Genomic DNA, 21,832 nt, shown 5'->3' with positions numbered 1-21,832 from the left:
GAGGTGCTAGATTTAATGATCTCTAAGTTCTCCGCTTGTCAACTCAATATTTCTTTTTCTAATGGGTATCCCTCTGGCTTTTTTTTCTGATACAGCAAATGGTTCTCAACTTATAATCTGACTTATTCATCATTTCTATTCCATTAACTATAAATAATGAGGACATTTAGGATAATACCAACAGTAATCATAATAATATTATCTTACATATATGTAGAGTACTCCAACATTTGCAAAATTCATGGGAACCCCATGAGACAGGAAATGTAAATATTATCTCTTTTTTTCATTTGAGAAACTGAGGTTCCCAAAACTAAAGGTATTTGCCATTAGTCACACAGATTAGTGTCAGAGCAAGTACTTGATCTCAGGTTTTCTTTCTGATTTCCAAATTCAGCTATACCATATGCATAATTTAATATACCATTAATTTCCTACATATAATTTTGAAAAATAATTGTTGTTTGATAAGATGAGCCTTCTTTGGAATATTATGGTGTTTTGAGGATTTAAAAACCTTCTATTTAATCCTTTCTTTTTAAGGCTGAACTTGGATATGAAGTTCATGCATTAGCATCTGCTGGCAAACCTCTAGCTTCCTGGACTGCCCAGCAAGGAGCTCAGGAATGTCGAGAAGCTTGTGGAGGGCATGGTTATTTGTCCAGTAAGTGTGAAGATAGTCTTCTCTTTTGCCTCTAGTTCTACCATTTAACTTTGGATACCTTAAGACCCTTTATTCTGAACTGAAGATAATAATGCATTACATAGAATCTGTGAGAAGCAAAGCAATACAGCATTTCAAGAGGAACTCAACGTCAATCAATTTGAATTCTGACTTTTCTTTTGACTGCTTGGGTAAGTTCATTGACGGGATTCTCTCAGTGGGGAGAGAAAGTGGTACAGTGACTCCCACTGACTTGGGGGAATCAGAATCCCTGAGTTCTAATCCTGGTTATACCTAACTTGCTATTATGTAATTATGGACTGGTTATTTAATTCCTTCACATACCCAATTTCTCATCTGTAAAATGAGGAGGCAAGATCCCTTAAGACAAATGTTTTGTGAGTTTAAAAATCGGTACAATTAGGAACATTATGTTTAAAAAAGCATTTTAAAATACTCCATTTTGACAACTCAGATACTGATTTTACTGGTAAACATTTCAGAAATGAAAATACATATATTTCAATCTTTTTTAGTCCTTCAAGTTTTTGTATTAGCAAAAATTTGATAGATCAACTGCCTCTTGCACCTTTCTCATAAACTTTTCAAATGATCAGAAATGTAAACGCTTTCAGTGATAAATCTCTTTGTTTAAGGATATCCCAGTGATACAAAGGTCTCCTCTTCTTTCTATTCAGTGGTATTTTACAGCAAAGCAATAATTCATATTTTTATAGATTTTGAAGTTTGCCAGGTACTTCTCCTTATTTAATGCCTTTGTCTTTGTATCAGCACAATCCTCTAGAAAATGAACCCATTCTGTGACAAAGAAAAGCAATTGAACAAGGACCATCAGATAAAGTAGATAGTCAGGTGTCTGTTTAATGCCATGACAAAAGAAATATATTTACTATCTCTTCAGTACCTTCACTGGTTTTTCCATTTCTTGGAGCTCAATTTCTTTTTGGCATTTTAAAAAAATATATCTTCTTGTAATGATTATGCCAACATTTGTCAAATTATGGAGAAAGCAAGGGAGTTCTAGAAAAAATATATATTTCTGCTTCATTGACTACATTAAAGTTTTTGATTATGTGGATCAAATGTGACAAGTCCTTGAAGAGCTGGGAGTATCAGATAATCTTATTTGTATCCTGAGGATCCTGTATGTAGGTAATGGAACAAGATGCAACAACTAGAACTGAGCATGTAACAGCTGATTGATTTAAGAATAAAAAAGGAGGCGGAGTCAAGATGGCAGAGATGATACACATTTCTCTCTGACCTTCTTTACAAGCCTCACAATGATTATGAAATCCGGCCTCTGAATTAGCTCTGGATGGGCAAAACCCACAAATATTGGGAGTGCAACAAATTATCAGCAGAAGGTAATTTCAAAGATTGCAAAAAAAAAAAAAAAAAAAAAGATCTGTTTCAACTGGAAACAGGAGGAAGGTAGCCAGGGCAGCCAGTATAAATGCTAGCGCAGATAGCTCAGTGTCCCCCACAGAGAATTTGCAGGAGGAAACATACCAGAAAAGATCTCTTTCAATCAGAAATGGGAGAGAGGCAGCAAAGCACAACAGCTGACCACAAACACCAGCACAGACAGGGCAGAGCCTGGGGCAGAGCAGTCTCAGGGTGATGGTATGACCTACATGGGGCAGAGAGTTTGCAGGAGGAAGAGGACCAGAGAAGGTCTATTTCAGTCGTAAGCAGGAGAGACACAGTGAGCCCTGGGTAGCTGACCACAAACGCCAACACAGACAGCTCAGAGTCTGGGAACAATGCAGTCTCAGGGTGGTTGAGCAGACTCAGACCACAAACACCTGGGCAGACAGCACAGAGCCCTGGGGCATTGCTGATGACTCCACGTGGCTGAGCAAGGACCAGGAGTGAATCGGCACTGACCCAGTGCAGTGGTTGCTTGGAAACCTCTCCTGCCCTAAAAGCAGACCTTAACTAACTTTTTAAAAATGATCAAAAAGGTAAAGAGGATTCTAAAAATTGACAGCTTTTATGGTGAAAGAGAATAAGAGATTTCAAACCCTGAGGAGACTAAAGGCAGATTGTCTCCAGATGAAGCTCTAAAAGGTGAAATAACCTGGTCCCCATCATACAAGGCTCTCCTAGAAGAACTTAAACGGGATCTTAAAAGAGAGCTAGAAGAAAAATGAAAGCCTTATCAGAGAGTTTAGAAAAGACAACACAAAATAGACATAATGAAATGGAAAAAGCATATAATTCATTAAAAGATAGATTTGATAAACTAGAAAAAGAAAGCAACTCCCAGAAAAACAGAATTTGTGAAACAGAAAAAGAAAATATCTTCTTAAAAAACAAAATTTGTGAAATGGAAAAAGAAAATAATTCTTTAAAAAACAGAATTTGTGAAATGGAAAAAAAATCCATAGAACAAAACAGCTCATTCAAAAATTCAATTGGATATATACAAAAAGAAGTGAAAAAAGTAAATGAAGAAAATAATACACTAAAATTCAGAATTGGAGAAATGGAAATGAAGGACTCAATAAGGCAACAAGAATCCATCAAGCAAAACCAAAAAAAAAAAAAAAACTATAAAATACCTAATGGGGAAAACAGCTGACCTGGAAAATAGATCTAGGAGAGACAATCTAAGGATTATTGGACTCCCTGAAATACATGATGAAAAAAAGATCTTAGACACTATTTTTCAGGGAATAATCAAAGAAAACTGCCAGGATGTCATAGAAACAGAAGGTAAAATAGACATTGAAAGAATTCATTGATCAGCTACAGAAAGCGATCCCAAAATTAAAACTTCAAGAAATATTGTGGCTAAATCCCAGAACTATCAGACCAAGGAAAAATTACTATAAGCAGCCAGGAAAAAAAAAAACAATTCAAATACCAAGGAGCCACAATTAGGATCACTCAGGATCTAGCAGCTTCCACATTAAAGGATCAAACTGCCTGGAATAGATATTCTGAAACGCAAAGGAACTTGGTATGTAGCCAAGAATAACTTACCCAGCCAAACTGAGCCTTTTCTTCCAGGGAAAAAGATAGACATTCAATGAAATATGTGAATTCCATTTATTCTGATGAAAAAAAAAAACAGAGCTAAACAAAAAGTTTGACCTCGAAATATAGGACTCAAGAGAAGCATAAAAAGATAAAAAGAAATCCTGAGAAGTGTATTTCTATTATGGGTATACAAAAAGAGTACATGTGTACTTTGGTTTACTATTATAATATGCAAAAAGGATCTAGAGGTGGAAAGGAAATTGTACCAGAAAAAAAGGGAAAAGTAGAGGTACTACATCTTATAAAAAGGCAAAGGAAATGAATTATATCTGAGAGATAGAACAGAGGGAGATAATAAAGTGTAAATCTTACTCTCATCAGAATTTGGCTCAAAGAGAAAATATTAGAAATATTTGATTTACAGAGAAACTTCTCCCACCTCATTGAAAAGTGGGAGGGGAAAAGGGAAAAGGGAAGGGGTAGGATAAATAGAAGGGAATTCAAAAATTGAAAAGGAAATTTGTTTGTTTGTTTGTTTGTTTTGTTTTACTTCAGTTTTTTTTTATTATAACTTTTTATTGACAGAACATATGCCTGGATACTTTTTTACAACATTATCCCTTGCACTAACTTCTGTTCCGACTTTTCCCTTCTCTCCCTTCACTAGATGGCAAGCAGTCTTATACAAGTTAAATATGTTCTAGTATATCCTAGATACAATATATATGTGCAGAACCGAACAGTTCTTTTGTTGCACAGGGAGAATTGGATTCAGAAGGTAAAAAGTAACCTAGGAAGAAAAACAGAAATACAAACAGTTTACACTCATTTCCCAGTGTTCCTTCTCTGGATATAGCTGCTTCTGTCCATCATTGATTAATTGGAAATGAGTTAGATCTTCTCTTTGTCAAAGATATCCACTTCCATCAGAATACATCCTCATACAGTATTGTTGTTGAAGTATATAATGATCACCTAATTCTGCTCATTTCACTTAGCATCAGTTCATGTAACTCTCTCCAAGCCTCTCTGTACTTATCTTGTTGGTCATTTCTTACAGAACAATAATGTTCCATAACATTCATATATCACAATTTACCCAACCATTCTCCAATTGATGGGCATCAATCATTTTCCAGTTTCTAGCCACTACAAAAAGGGCTGCCACAAACATTTTGGCACATACAGATGATCCCTCTCCCTTCTTTAGTAATTCTTTGGGATATAAACCCAGTATAGCACTGCTGGATCAAAGGGTATGCACAGTTTGATAACTTTTGGGGCATAATTCCAGATTGCTCTCCAGAATGATTGGATTCATTCACAACTCCACCAACAATGCATCACTGTCCCAGTTTTCCCGCATCCCCTCCAACATTCATCATTATTTTTCCTGTCATCTTAGCCAATCTGACAGGTGTGTAGTGGTATCTCAGAGTTATCTTAATTTGCATTTCTCTAATCAATAGTGATTTGGAACACTTTCATATGAGTGGAAATAGTTTCAATTTCATCATCTGAAAATTGTCTGTTCATATCCTTTGACCATTTATCAATTGGAGAATGGCTTGATTTCTTATAAATTAGAGTCAATTCTCTATATATTTTGGAAACAAGGCCTTTATCAGAACCTTTAACTGTAAAAATGTTTTCCCAATTTGTTGCTTCCCTTCTGATTTTGTTTGCATTAGTTTTGTTTGTACAAAGGCTTTTTAATTTGATGTAATCAAAATTTCTGTTTTGTGATCAATAATGATCTGTAGCTCTTCTTTGGTCATAAATTCCTTCCTCCTCCATAGGTCTGAGAGGTAAACTATCCTATGTTCCTCTAATTTATTTATGATCTTGTTCTTTATGCCTAAATCATGGACCCATTTTGATCTTATCTTGGTATATGGTGTTAAGTATGGGTCCATGCCTAATTTCTGCCATACTAATTTCCAGTTTTCCCAGCAGTTTTTGTCAAATAATGAATTCTTATCCCATAAGTTGGGATCTTTGGGTTTGTCAAATACTAGATTGCTATAGTTATCGACTATTTTGTCTTGTGAACCTAACTATTCCACTGATCAACTAATTTATTTCTTAGCCAATACCAATGGTTTTGGTGACTGCTGCTTTATAATATAGTTTTAGATCAGGTACGGCTAGGCCACCTTCATTTGATTTTTTTTTCCATTAGTTCCCTTGAAATTCTCAACCTTTTGCTCTTCCATATGAATTTTGTTGTTATTTTTTTTAGGTCATTAAAATAGTTTCTTGGGAGTCTGATTGGTATGGCACTAAATAACTAGATTAGTTTAGGGAGTATTGTCATCTTTATTATATTTGCTCAGCCTATCCAACAGCACTTAATATTTTTCCACTTATTTAAATCTGACTTTATTTGTGTGGAAAGTGTTTTGTAATTTTGCTCATATAATTCCTGACTTCCCTTTGGTAGATGAATTCCCAAATATTTTATGTTATCAACAGTTATTTTGAATGGAATTTCTCTTTGTATCTCTTGCTATTGGATTTTGTTGATGAAAGGAAAATGTTTAAGAAAAGGGAAGGGACTCTAAGGGCATCCTAAAGAGAGAGAGCTGTGTGAGGCAAGCGGTGCTCATAAGTTTAATACTGGGGAGGTGGGTAATGGGAAAAGGAAAGAGAAGAGCATAATCCGGGGTTAACAAGATGGCATGAAATACAGAATTAGTAATTTTAACCATAAATGTGAATGGGGTAAACTCTCCTATAAAGTGGAGGCGGATAGCAGACTAGGCTAAAAGCCAGAATCCTACAATATGTTGTTTACAGGAAACATATTGAAGCAAGGTGATACATACAAAGTAAAGGTAAAGGCTGGAGCAGAATTTACAATGCTTCAAGTGAAGTCAAAAAAGCAGGGTAGCCATTCTGATCTCAAATCAAACAAAAGAAAAAAATTGATCTAATTAAAAGAGATAAAGAAGGGCACTATATCTTGCTAAAGGGTAGCATAGATAATGAAGCAATATCAGTGCTAAACATATATGCACCAAGTGGTATAACATTTAAATTCCTAAAGAAGAAGTTAAGAGAGCTGCAAGAAGAAATAGACAGCAAAACTACAGTAGTGGGAGATCTCAATCTTGTATTCTCAGAACTAGATAAATGAAACCATAAAATAAATAAGAAAGAAGTTAAAGGGGTAAATAGAACACTAGAAAAGTTAGGTATGACACATCTTTGGAGAAAACTAAATGGAGACAGAAAGGAGTACACTTTCTTTTCAGCAGTTCATGGAACATATATAAAAATTGACCATATATTAGGACATAAAAACCTCAAACCCAAATGCAGTAAGGCAGAAATAGTAAATGCATCCTTTCAGACCATGATGAAATGAAAATTACATTCAATAAAAAGCCAGGGGAAAATAGACCAAAAAATAATTGGAAATTAAATAATTTCATCCTAAAGAATGAGGTGAAACAGCAAATCATAGACACAATTAATAATTTCACCCAAGAGAATGACAATAATGAGACAGCATACCAAAATGTGTGGGATGCAGCCAAAGCAGTAATAAGGGGAAATTTTATGTCTAGAGACCTAGTTGAATAAAATAGAGAAAGAGAAAATCAATGAATTAGACTTGCACCTAAAAAAAGCTAGAAAAAGAGCAAATTAAAAAACCCCCATCAAACACTAAACTTGAAATTCTAAAAATAAAAGGAGGAATTAATAAAATGGAAAGTAAAAACTATTGAATTAATAAATAAAATGAAGTTGGTTCTATGAAAAAGCCAAAAATAGATAAACTCTTGGTAATTTTGATTAGAAAAAGGAAAGAGGAAAATCAAATGAAAAGGGAGAACTTGCCACTAATGAAGAGGAAATTAGAGATAATTAGGAGTTACTTTGCCTGACTTTATGCCATAACTTTGATAACTTAAATGAAATAGGTGAATACCTTCAAAAATATAGTTGCCCAGCTTAACAGAGGAAGAAGTAAATTGGTTAAATAGTCCCACTTTAGAAAAAAAAATAGAACAAGCTATTAATCAATTCCTTAAGAAAAAATCCCCAGGACCAGATGGATTTACATGTGAATTCTACCAAACATTTAAAGAACAATTAACTCCAGTGCTATGAAAAAATAAGGAATGAAGGAATCATACCAAATTCCTTTTATAACAAAGAAATCGTACTCATACCTAAAGCAGGAAGGATGAAAACACAGACAAAAAAGAAAATTATAGACCAATCTCCATAATGAACATTGATGCAAAAATCTTAAATAAAATATTAGCAAAGAGATTACAGAAAATCATCCTCAGGATAATACACCATGACCAAGTAGAATTTATACCAGGAATGCAGAACTGATTCAATATTAGGAAAACTATTAATATAATTGACTATATCAATAACCAAATTAACAAAAAAAATGATTATCTCAATAGATGCAGAAAAAGCATTTGATAAAATCCAGCACCTGTTCCTATTAAAAACACTAGAGAGTATATAAATAAATGGACTTTTCCTTAAAATAGTCAGTAGCATTTATTTAAAACCATAAGTAAGCATCATATGTAATAGTGATAAACTGGAACCATTCCCAATAAAATCAGGAGTGAAACAAGGTTGCCCATTATTACTATTACTATTCAATACTGTATTAGAAATGCTAGCTTTGGCAATAAAAAAGAAAAAGAGATTAAAGGAATTATAGTAGGTAATGAGGAAACCAAATTATCACTCTTTGCAGATGATATGATGGTATACTTAGAGAAGCCCAGAGATTCTACTAAAAGGCTATTAGAAATAATCCACAACTTTAGCAAAGTTGCAGGATACAAATAAATCCACCCAAATCATCAGCATTTTTATACATCACTAACAAAATCCAACAACAAGAGATACAAAGAGAAAGCCCATTTAAAATAACTGTCAATAATATAAAATATTTGGGAATCTATCTGCCAAGGGAAAATCAAAAACTATATGAGCAAAACTACAAAACACTTTCCACACAAATAGTCAGAGCTAAACAATTGGAAAAAATATTAAGTGCTCATGGATAGGTCAAGCGAATGTAATAAAGATGACAATACTACCTAAAGTAATCTAGTTATTTAGTGCTATACCAATCAGACTCCCAAGAAAGTATTTTAATTACCTAGGAAAAATAACAACAAAATTCATCTGGAAGGACAAAAGGTCAAGAATTTCAAGGGAATTAATGAAAAAAAAAATCAAATTAAGTTGGCCTAGCTGTTCCTGCTCTAAATCTATATTATAAAGCAGCAGTCACCAATACTATTTGGTGGTCTAAGAAATAACTAGTTGATCAGTGGAATAGGTTAAGTTCACAGGACAAAATAGTCAATAACTATAGCAATCTAGTGTTTGCCAAAAGCAAAGACCCCAACTTTGGGGATAAGAATGTAGTATTTGACAAAAACTGCTGGGAAAATTGGAAATTATAATGGCAGAAACTAGGCATTGACCCACACTTACCACCATACAAAAAGATAAGATCAAAATGGGTTCATGATTTAGGCATAAAGAATGAGATTACAAACAAATTAGAAGAACATAGGATCATGTATCTCTCATACCTTTGGAGGAGGAAGGAATTTGTTTCCAAAGAAGAACTAGAGATCATTATTGATCACAAAATGGAAAATTTTGTTTATATCAAGTTAAAAAGCTTTTGTACAAACAAAACTAATGCAGACAAGATTAGAAGGGAAGCAATAAACTGGGAAAACATCTTTACAGTTAAAGATTCTGATAAAAGCCTAATTTCCAAAATACATAGAGAACTGACTCAAATTTATAAGAAATCAACTCATTCTCCAATTGATAAGTGGTCAAAGGATATGAACCAGACAATTTTCAGATGATGAAATTGAAACTATTTCTACCCATATGACAAGGTATTCCAAATCATTATTGATCAGAGAAATGCAAATTAACATAACTCTGAGATACCACTATAAACCTGTCAGATTGGCTAGAATGACAGAAAAAGATAATGACAAATATTGGAAGGGATGTGTGGGAAACTGGGACACTGATGGATTGTTGGTAGAGTTGTGAATGGATCCAACCATTCTGGAGATCAATTTATTGTCAAAACTGTGCATACTCTTTGATTCAGCAGTGTTACTACTGGGTTTATATCCCAAAGAGATATTAAAGAAGGGAAAAGGGCCCATATGTGCAAAATTGTTTGTGGTCCTTCTGGTGCACTAGAAGGTCCAGCTAGAAACTGGAAAATGAATGGATACCCATCAATTGGAGAATGGTTGGGTAAATTGTGGTATGTGAATATTATGGAATATTATTGTTCTGTAAGAAATGACCAGCAGAATGAATACAGAGAGGCTTGGTGAGACTTACATGAACTGATTCTAAGCAAAAAGAGCAGAAGCAGGAGATCATTATGTACCTCAGCAAGAATCCTATATGAGGATCAATTCTGATGGAAGTGGCTCTCTTCAACAATGAGAGGATTCAAATCATTTCCAATTTTATCAGAACTGAACAGAACCAGCTACATCCAGAGAAAGAATACTGGGAAATGAGTGTGGACTACAACATAGCATTTATACTCTTTCTGTTATTGTTTGCTTTCATTTTTGTTTTTCTTCCAGGTTATTTTTAACCTTCTTTCTAAATTTGATTTTTCTTGTGTAGCAAGACAACTGTATAAATATGTATACATATATTGTATGTAACATATGCTTAAATATATTTAACATGTATGGGACTACCTGCCATCTAGGGGAGGGGATGGTGGGAAGGAGGGGAAAAGTTGGAACAAAGTTTTTGTAAGGGTCAATTTTGAAAAATTACCCATGCATATGTTTTTCAATAAAAAGTTATAATAAAAAAAGAATGAAAAAGGAATACAACAAAGCTCTATATTATTACCTTATTTATTTAACTTATATGCAGAGTATCTCATGAAAAATGCTAGGGTGAATGAATCAAAATCTCACTTTAAAGTTGCTGGGAGAAATATCATCAATCTCAGATATGTAGATGATACCACTCTGATGGTAGGAAATAAAGATGAATTAAGAAGCCTGTTGATGAGGGTGAAAGAGAAGTGTAAAAGTTGTTTTAAAGCTTAATACTTAAAAAAAAACTGAGATCATGTCATTTGGTCCCTTTACTTCCTGACAAGTAGAGAGAGAAAAAATGGAAGCAGTGTCAAATTTTGAAATCTTAGGCTTAAAGACCATTACAGAAGATGGCTGTAGCCTGAAATCAGTGGACTCCTGCTTCTTTTGGAAGAAAAACTGTGGCAAATCTGGACAGAATATTAAAAAGACATGATCTTTCTGATCCAGGTCTATATACTCAAAGCTTTGGGAATATTTTAGTAGTAATGTATGGCTGTGAAAGTTGGACTATAATGAGAGCTGAGTGCTGTAGAATTGACACTTGAACTATACTAGAGAAGATTTTTGACTCAGAGTACCTTGGTCACCAAGGAGATCAAATCAATCAATAGTTTAAAAAATGAATTCAGACTATTCAATGGATAAGAAATATTGAAGCTAAAGCTGCAATACTTTGGCCATATAACAAGAATACAGAACTCACTGGAAAAGGCCTGAAAGTTTTGCAAGAGTGAAAGCAGAAGGAGAAGGGGACAGCATCAGACTTTGAAGGCAGAAGGACCTGATGGCTGTCCTCCATAGGGTCACAAAGAGTTCAACATGACCCAATGATTTTGTCTGTTCTTCTCTTGATTCTGTTTATTTTGTGCTCTATTAGTTCATATGGACATTTCCATGTGAGGCTGAATACTTCATATTAATCATTTCTAATTGTACAATAACACTATATCATATTTATCTAGCATAATTTGGTTTGTTTTTTTCCCTAGCCATTCACTAATTCTGTGAGCATCTACTTTGTTTCTATTTCTTTGCTACACAATAAAAGAAATGCTGCTATACATATTTCAGAAACATTTGGTTTTATCTTTGACTTCCTTCCGGTGTAAACTTAATAGTGGGACTGCCAAATTAAAGGATATGGACAGTTTAGTCACTTTTCTTGCATAATTTCAAAATGAATTCTAGGACACCAATAGTATATCATTGTGCCTGCTTTCCCACAACCTCTTCAGTATTGATTAATCCCATATTTTTTTCCTCCTTGCCAATTTGCAAAGAGTGAGGTGAAACTTCTGAACTACTCAATTTGCATTTTTCTTACCACTGATGGTTTAGAGAATGTTTCTTATAGTCTCCTGTAGTTTGCAGTTCTTCTTTTAATCTTTTGAAAGGAATGGCTTTTGGCATTATGTGCTTGTATATCAATTACATAAATATTTTGGACATTAGGTTTTTCATTGATATTTAATGCACATGTTTTCTATATTCTCACATTTTTCTTCTACTTCTTTATTGATTTTGCTTGTGAAAAAATTTGTAATTTTATACAACCAAAATAGTGGGTTTTTTAAAAATCTTTTATGATCTCTTCTATCCCTTGTTTTGTTAAGAAATGTCCCCTTAACCATGGTTGTTAAAGTAGTTGATTTCTTTCATTTTGAACTTTGATTTTGAACTTACTGTGGTATATGGTGTATGATACTAGTCTAATACTTCTTTTTCACAAACTGCTTTCCTGTTTTCCAAGTAGAAAAGGGAATCTTGCTCCAATTCCCACTGCCATAATTTAGTTCCTTGAGATCATCAAACACTGGTCTAACGTTTTTATCACTTCATTTTTTTGCTTATTTAATCTGTTCCGCTGATGAATTTTTTCTGTTTTAATCAATAACAAATGTTTTTCACTGGCTGATAATATATTTTGAAGTTTAATAATATACTGTGTCTATTCATTTATAGATTTTCTTATGATTTCTCTTGAGATTTTATACCTTTTTTATTCCAATTGGATATTGTTATGGTGCCTAGTCCCATCCCACTCTACCTTCCCCCAAAATACTCTCCACATAATTTGTTTACTTAGCATTAAATCTTTTATTTATTTATTTATTTTATAATAGCTTTTTATTTACAAGTTATATGCTGGGTAATTTTGCAGCATTGACAATTGCTAAACCTTTTGTTCTAATTTTTCCCCTCCTTTTCCTCCACCCTCTCCTTTAGATGGCAGGATGACCAATACATATTAAATATGTTAAAGTATAAATTAAATATAAAAATAAGTATACATGTCCAAACTGTTATTTTGCTGTAAGAAAAAAATCAGACTTTGAAATAGTGTACAATTATCCTGTGAAGGAAATCAAAAATGCAGGTGGGCAAAAACATAGGGATTGGGAATTTTATGTAATGGTTCTTAGTCATCTCCCAGAGTTCTTTCGCTGGGTGTAGCTGGTTCAGTTCAGTACTGCTCCATTGGAACTGATTTGGTTCATCTCATTGCTGAAGATGGCCAGGTCCATCAGAATTGATCATCATATACTATTGTTGTTGAAGTATATAATGATCTCCTGGTCCTGCTCATTTCACTCAGCATCAGTTCATGTAAGTCTCTCCAGGCTTTCTGAAATCATCCTGTTGGTCATTTCTTAACAAACAATAATATTCCATAATATTCATATACCACAATTTATTTAGCCATTCTCCAATTGATGGGCATCTACTCAGTTTCCATTAGCATTAAATCTATAAATTTATTTAAGTAGTGGTATTATTTTTGTTATATTGTCAAGGCCCAACAATAAATAATAAGTTTCTTTCCAGCTATTTGTTGTCTTCTATTTCTGGAAAGTGTGTGTTATAATTGTATGTATTTTACTTGAGTAGGCTAACTCCTAGACATTTTGTTAATTTTAAAATTATTTTGACTGTAATGAGTCCTATTATATTTTTTCCTGTTCTTTAAAAAAAGATACCATAGAGAAATACTGATAGCTTTTGTAGAGTTATATTTTTAAACCAGCAACCTTGTAGCCTCAATTGTTTTATTTTCTTCACTGCTTCTCTGTGGGTTTTTAACTACTCTTTCATGTCATTTACAAATGGGGAACAGTTTTTGTCTCTTTGTTGCAAATGTTTATTTTTTTTTCTCTTATGTTATTGCTATAGTCTTTTTCCAGAATGTGAGATAAAAGTAAGAAGAAGGGATATTCCTAACTTTACAAGCTGGCTTTACTGAGAAATCTTCTAGAGATTCTCCATTGCAAACAATGCTAGCTCTTGGTTTTAAATATAAACTTTTCAATACATTAAAGAAGGGACTTTCCATGATTGATTATGATATTAGTATTGATAAGTACTATATTATCTCAAAGGCTTTTTTCTACTTCCATTGAAGTCATCGTGTGGCTTTTTTAAATCTTTGTTGGCTAATTGCTTTCATAATGTTGAAAAACCTTGAATCCACAAAATGAATTTAACTTGGTCATGGTGAATTATTTTCTGGATAGATAAACAAACAGACAGATAGAGAGCTTCAATTTGTATTCAGATTCCTTCTCTGGGTATGGACAGGATTTTTCATCATGTCTTCAGAGTAGTAATGGATCATTGTATTGCTGAAAATAGCAATCCTTTACAACTGGTCATCCCAGAACGTTGCTATTACTTTGTATATAGTACATTTCACTTTCTTTGATCAAGTTCATGGAGGACTTTACAGAGTTTTTTTTCTTTCTGAGAGCATCCTGCTCATCATAGGAATGTTATTTCTTGATGAAAACAATAGTATTTCTGTTAGTCAAGAGGCTAAGATGAATAATTTCATATAATTTCTTCCATCTTTAAGATTTTTTACTTCCATACTCATGCTGAACTTAGAATTTTGGATCCTTAAATTATCAGTTATAATCATCTTTATTGTACTACATATCTGATACATTCCATAAGCTTTCAAAATTGTGGTTTTATTTCAGTGAATCATTTGGGTGATATTAGAAATGACAATGATCCAAACTGTACCTATGAAGGAGATAATAATGTCCTGCTTCAACAGACCAGCAATTATTTACTGAGATACTTCAGAAACAGACATCAAGGTTAGTGTTTTTAATGGAAGTAATAGCACATTGTGGAGTATCTTATTTAAACAAAGTGATTAATCTTACAGAGTATGCAAGAGTGTTTTCCTTTTATGTGCTTATTTTAAAAGGTACCTTATATTTGAGAGAAGAAAATATTATATATTTAAAACAGTGGTTCTCAAAATGAGGTCAGTAGACCTCTGAAATTCCCTGAGATCAAACCTAGGTTTATAGTGATATTAAGTGGCCCAGTGAATAGAATCATGAGAACCTACATTCAAATATGACCTCAGACACTTACTAGATGTGTGCCCCAGACATGTTACTTACCCCTAATTGCAAAAAAAAGATACCAAGATGTTATTTGCCCATTAAAATGCTCTTCCCTTTCCTAGTTACACATCTGTATGAGGCTAGATTTTCTTCATATACGTCAACCAAACCACAAATTACAGTGGATTGAATGCAGAAATAAAACAATTAGCATTTTTTGGTACTGTAAAGTATAATTTATTTTTCATAAAATTATGTTTTTGTTAATGTGTAGTGGGCTTATTGTTACTTTAAACAAAGTTAAATTAAACAAAAAATAAATTTTTTTTTACATTTTATCGATTTTAATTTCTAAAATGGTAAGTATTGACAGCTATAATCAGTGATCTGCTAGGTAAGTGTTTAATAAAAATATGCAGATTATTAACATTTCCTCCATCACTTTTTAAGTTTAGATTATCAGCAAAACAGTACACAGGCTGGATTGATAGTCTTTGCCAATATCCAAAGCATAAATATTTTCATTGAAAATTTATTATTCAGCTCTTGTGAGCCAGTATGAGCTGACTCTAGTATTCTAAACCCACATAGACACATAAATCAAAGTGTTTTGGGATTCTCAATGATTTTCAAGAGTATAAAGGTGTTCTGAAGCCAAAAGGTTTGAGAACCACTGCTTTAAAAGGTATAAATCAATATAGGTAGTGTGATGCTGTTTAAAATGTTATCCCAGAAGAAAAGAAGAGCTTGTGTTCATGGGGGCTTATTGAGCAGCATTTGGTTTTTAGAGTCTTAGGATGAGGAGGCCTGAAAGCAGCTTCTGAAAGCAGAAAAAGGCCACTGTGGGCTGGTATCCCCTCAGTGGCACATATTCTGGATCCCTGGAGGAAAGTATATTAATGACTTTGAGCAAGGAATCCAAGTGAAACCTCCAGGTGCCCCAGCAGTGCAGCCCTAGAACCTGGAACATGGGTAGTTTTTCTACATTTGCGTTACTGTGTTGTGTGATCTGTGAATTGCAGTTTTAGGCAGTGAGTATATCAATAGGTGATATATATATATCAAAAGGTGATTATGACTATCACAAGGTCATTGATGGTATCTTTTGAGTCAACTCTTCTTTCCCTTGAATGAATCTAGATCTTGGGGCTTGGAAATCAGTTGTTGCTGATCTGGAAAGAGTGCTACATTGGGATCTAAGAGAACTACATTCTACTCCTACTCTTGCTGCTAAGTAGCTGTTAGGTTGCCTAGCCTTTTTATGTCCCAGTTTCCCCACACAGAAAGTCAAGGATAGGATTAAATGACCTCTGAGAACCCTTCTGATTCTAAAATTCTATGACTATATGATTTTGTATGACTTCTAAAGTGGTAATTCTGAAAGAATAAAGCTTACCAAGGCAAGACATTCATTCAGTCAAGATTATATATTCTTAATTTGTGTTTCATTCTTTCAATAAATATGTTCAATTTTATCAGATAAAACTCGTATTAAAACTCCCCTGGAATCTATAAATTTTCTTGCAGATTTTAAAGATATTCTTGGCCAAAAATTTATGATATCCAGAGTTGAAGATTGCATGGATTCTTCAGGTAACTATTTTCTCTTATTTTTAATAGTTTTTTACTGTTCTCTTGTATCTTGCATTAATCATATCTTACATTATTATAATCACAAAATTCACTGCATATTTAAACATCAAGAAAATAATTGTAGATTATTTAATTTAGGGCATGATTCAGAATGTAGGGTTTTATTTCGTGAAAACTTCATATTTTATCGAAAAAAGTGCTGGACTTGGAATCAAAAGATGAGTTTGAATTTTTTTCTCAGTCTTCTTACAAGCAATTTGATCCTAGGTGTCCCTTTTTCTCTCTAAGGCTCAGGTTCCTATTCTGTCAAAGAGATATACTACTTGCCCCATAGAACTTTTAGAAGAAAAGCACTTTGAAAACTTTAAATTTCTATAAAACTAGGAATTATTATTATTCACTTGTATTATTTCTTTTCTTTTTGATATGTCATGGGGTTCTCAACTAAGCCAGTGGTGAACTACCCAACAAGTTCAGATTTTTAAGAATATGACATTACAAAGTAAACTTTATTTGGACATAGGCTTTCCCTTTGCTTGCAATCGTTAATCAGCTTTTCATGGTCGAATGACTGGCAAGCTCACAGGATCTCTCTGTGTCCAAGCATCCCAAGTTTATTTTACCACCAACTACTACTCAGACTGTTCTGCTTGTCATCTGTGTATCTCTAAATGAATTAACTGAGGGATCACTAAGAATTTGGGGTTTTATCCTAAAAAATTCAGGCTGTATCCTATTATCTGTGTTGTGCCATTGAAAGCTTTGAAGAGAATTGATTTGATCCCTCAGGAATATTAGTTTGGTGACAGGTACAGAGTAGATTAGAGAAGCAGGGAACTCAGCTGAAGCTAATGATATAGTTGAGATGGTATGAAACTTCTTTTGAGATGTGTCAATGTGTCCTTCTGGGTATTATGGAGAAAATATTACATGCTCTCTCTTGCTGTCTCATAGTTACTACATATTTCAAAGATGTATAAATTCACAAACTCACAGCAGCTTTTGCTTCTTATGAAATGTGAATAATGTGAAATAAGAATAAACTATGGAGGACCTAGGACTAAATTGCTGAAGCAGTAAAGCCACCCATTGTTATCAGTTCATTGGTTAACATTCATTGTCTTATAGTAGTCACCTTGACATCTCAGGGAAACATTTCAAGGAAAACTCATTTTGTAAAAATTGTTTGCTGTTGAAAAAAAAAAAGGCATCATCTCTCTAGATTGTGTTGGAAAGGAAGTTAACATATTGAGCCAAAACCTTGGCCTCGGAAAAATTTTGATCATTTAATCCTGAATCTCTGCACTGACTAAATAAGTTTTGTCTCATCTGGATTTATATTAAAGATTATAATTCATGTAGAACCATGATGCTCCACAGGAACTGAGTGACCCCAAACCATCCACAATTAATTCAATCTGTTAGATTAAAAAAATTGATCAAGCTTGGTGAACCCATTTTATCAAGGATAAATCTTTATTTTGGGGAAAGCATATTTAAACTGTCTGTTTTATGCATTAGTTTAGTATTTATTGCATTGAAAACATAATTTACTCCATATATTCTATGTGAAAGAATTTTATTTATTTTCGAAAAGTGATTCATGTATTCCCCTTTTATATTTGGATTCTAGGCTGCTCATTGCTGCCAAGGTCCATTCTCATAAACTGTCAGTATTCTCTGTCATGGTATATCCCTGAGAATCATGGACTACCAAGATCTCATAAGAATCAGAATTAGAGATGGCACAAAGTACAGTAGAGAAATAAATTTCAGGTGTACCATAAGTACACTAAAATATATTATTAATGGCAACTTGCCAGAAGTAAAAAATATGACCAAAGACATGTATGACCTCTTTTTATATCCCCAGCACTTAGCACAGTGTGGGTGCTTAATATATTTAATTGTGATCCATAAAGGAAATGGGTGAAGTTGAATTAGCCACAGCATCCCCAAATATTAAAAAACCTAGAAAAAGTCTCCAAAACCCTAGGTGATCCTTAATTGAAGTTGTGCTAAGGCTACCATAAAATCACACTATTCCTAATTGTAAAGACACTAAAAAGGCCATATCAGTTTCCATAGAGTGTATGAATTCTTTCTAGCATCGCTTAGAGATGCCATCCTGGTTCTCATTGAAGGCCTCCACTAATGGAGTTCACTGTTTCTTGAGGGAGCTAATTTCCATTTTGAGATGGTTCAGAATGTTCAGAAATTCTTTCTTCTATTGTGCCAAATTCTGTCTCCCTGTAACTTTTAACCATTGGTCCTAATTCTGCTTTCAAGAGGCAAGAAAAATAAATCTGTTCAGTCCTTCACAAACCAGCACTGGAAATATCTGAAGATTGTAATCGTCACCCCTTCCCCACTCTTCAAAAGTCTTTTCTTGTCCAGACAAAATATTCCAGATTTCTTTAACTATTCCTAACATGGTTTTTAGTTCTGTACTCATCCTGAATATATGCTAGTTTATTAATGAATATATTTACAACCTTGTCTGAGGAAAGTAGTGATAAAGTCAAAAAAGTTTTACCAAGTAATTAGCTTAAGATGTGTTTATTGCATTTTGGAGCAAGGTGACTGGTTTTTTTTTTTCATTTCATCCATTATTTTTGGTTCATTTGGTTTATTTCATCATGTATTTGATGTACAATTGCAGTCAGCATCAGCTGATACTTATCAACTGTATGTAGGCAAGAAAGCCAGAGAAGCACTTGGCTCTTAACAGTCCTTGAGCAGAAAGAATATTAACTCCCCACTTGCCTGGAGAGTCATGTGTGTTCTTACTGCTAACTATGTTGGATTCCAAATGTTTTTCATTCCAACTCACCTGATTGGATGATGCATCAAGTTGGATCATCTCAGCATTCTGTACTTAAACGTTTCCCTGTCCCACCCTAAGTGGAATGAATGATACCCAGGAAAAGATCACAGACCATGGAAAGCCCAAATGCTGATGGCTGGGGCTGGATGGGACTACAGATTGTCCCATCCAAACCCCTTGTTTTCTGTATGTAGGAACTGTGTCCTGGAGGGGTGAAGTGACTGGTCAGAAGCTATGATTCCAAGTCTTATAATTTGAAAAGTCGATTTCTGCTGTATTGGCCTGGGGACCTTCCTTATCACTTCTCAACTGTGTCTCCTCTGCAGACCATGGCTTTGTTTTTCTTCCAAACTATTCTTAGCCATTCACACTACTACATGCAACTCTCTAAATAATCTATAGTCTATAGTCTATAAAAATGTAATAATGAGAGTCAAGATAAAGTTAGACATTTGTCAGCAAGAGTATTCTCAGTGTAAGAGAGTGGAATAACTCATATTTGAATATGTCTATTTTTGTGTCTTTATTGGAATTTGTTTTAAGCTGATTTTCAGTATGAAAATACCAAATAGAATAGCACCTCTCAAAAACTAGCATGAATTTCAATTCAACTCCACCTGAAAATTATTAGTTCAGGGCCTACTATGTACAAGGTCCAATAGAGATTATTGGGGATGCAAAGAGTTTAATTAGTGAGACAAAACATGGACCCAGACAACGAGACAAGATAGAATTTAATAAGAACAAATGGAAACTCAAAAGATTGTAGGAAAATGGAGGAGTAGTTTGAGATTTGGAGGTTCAGTAAAGGCACCACAAAGATTTCAATCACTGCACATCTTCAATCAGGGAATATTCTAGGCATGGAGAAAAAACTACACAGATTCATGGAAGCAGGGAAACACTGGTTAATGTCAGGAAATAGCTAGTAGTTGAATGTGAAAATAAGGCTAGAAATGAAGTACAGAATCAGATTGTGAGGGTATTAAATGCAAGAGTAAAGACTTTGTGTTTATCTTATAGACAACAGATACATCTAATTCATCTAGTAGGACAATTATTTGTCAACCCCAGAAGGATAATTTAGAGAGGGGAGGAACCAAAGACAAGAGCAGCCATCAACTGTTCATCAAGAGTTCTGGTAAGGTATCTAAGTGCAGATTCTGGTACATTCTTGGGATTATACTCAAGCTTAGGAGAGATTGGGACTGAGTATACAGATTTAGGAGTCATCTCCAGAGAGGTGATACTTGAAATCATAGGAATGAATGAAATCACCCTCTGTGGACAAGAAGACTAAGGACAAAATCTTGAAAGCATTTTTTAAAGTAGCTACTGTGTGTAAAAAGCTACTCGGGGAGGAACAGTCATGAAAGTTTGAGAGTCTGTAACTCCTGCCCTCAAAGGGCTGACAGTCTAGTAAAAGGATATGCACAGAAATAACTATATTACCGGTTTATGGGTAGGAATAGTCAAATAGAATGATGTAGGGGCTTCAAGCCTCACATAACCTTAGAGTTGAAAGAGTCTTAGGGATCATATAGTGTAACTGCATATGAACAAAAATCCCTTCAACAGTATTTTCCAAAGAGTGACCATCTCTACCTGATGCTCAGAAAGGGAAAGAAACACACACACACATACATACACACACACCCCACCACCAGTTATTGAATAACAACATATAAGTGCTGAAGGCATTGGACTCGATCCTTTTTTCCTAGCTCTAACATTCTACCATTCTGTGATTTCCATTTTAAGACTTCCGGGGCAGCAGTTGAGAAACAGCACATGTTGTGGAATGGTCTCATAGTTAGTGGATCACCATGCAGCTGTTATTTCTGATTTGTTGAAAAATGGAATTGGCAAACAAACAGTTTTGTGCTGTTGGCAGATTCCTTGAAATACTTGACTGCATGGAAAATATTACCGTCCTCTTAATGCCAATCTTGTATTCATTTTTATGAGAACTGACCATCAGAGGAAGAATTTAAGACAATGAGACATAAAAGAATATAAAAATAATTTTGTGGAAATGTCAACAGATATGAATGTTCCCCAGATTACTACTACACCAGAAATATAACAGGTTTTTTAATGTTCTAATAATAAACATTCTAGTTGGTAAAACTGAGTTTGTTCAAAATAAATTTTACAAGAATTTAGAATCTTTATTTCTGTGACTGAGAATAAAAGGTATTCTACAGCATTTTTTAAGAGGAAAAATGCCCTTAAAAAAACTAATTAATGTAGCTCTTTCTCAATGCCCATGGCATCGAGGGCCATCTCCAGTTGGCCAGATCTATATCTTATCACTGAACCCTTATGGCTCTGAAGGGGAAAGTGAGGCAGGTGATCTTGCCCAGCCCCACTTCAATTCAGTTAAATTCATTTGCATGCCATGGCATCCCCTCCTTCAAGAAGGAAGGACAAACAACAACAATCCTTTTTGACCTCTTAGCAGCTTTTGATATGATGGGCCAGCTCCTCTTAGACA

General features: G+C 34.1%; 1 protein-coding gene across 1 annotated transcript in view; it reads left to right on the top strand.

Annotated features, from left to right (window-relative positions):
- LOC100926515 (peroxisomal acyl-coenzyme A oxidase 3-like) overlaps window positions 1-21,832 on the top strand; it is an 85,980-nt gene that overhangs the window by 43,882 nt on the left and 20,266 nt on the right. Inside the window, 3 exon segments of the mRNA XM_031942373.1 lie at window positions 544-664; window positions 14,535-14,657; window positions 16,395-16,508. Of these exon segments, the coding sequence (XP_031798233.1) occupies window positions 544-664; window positions 14,535-14,657; window positions 16,395-16,508 (358 nt within the window).

This window comes from Sarcophilus harrisii, chromosome 6 (genome assembly GCF_902635505.1).
Source record: "Sarcophilus harrisii chromosome 6, mSarHar1.11, whole genome shotgun sequence".
NCBI lineage: Eukaryota > Metazoa > Chordata > Mammalia > Dasyuromorphia > Dasyuridae > Sarcophilus > Sarcophilus harrisii.
This window is presented reverse-complemented; position numbering and strand designations above follow the sequence as displayed.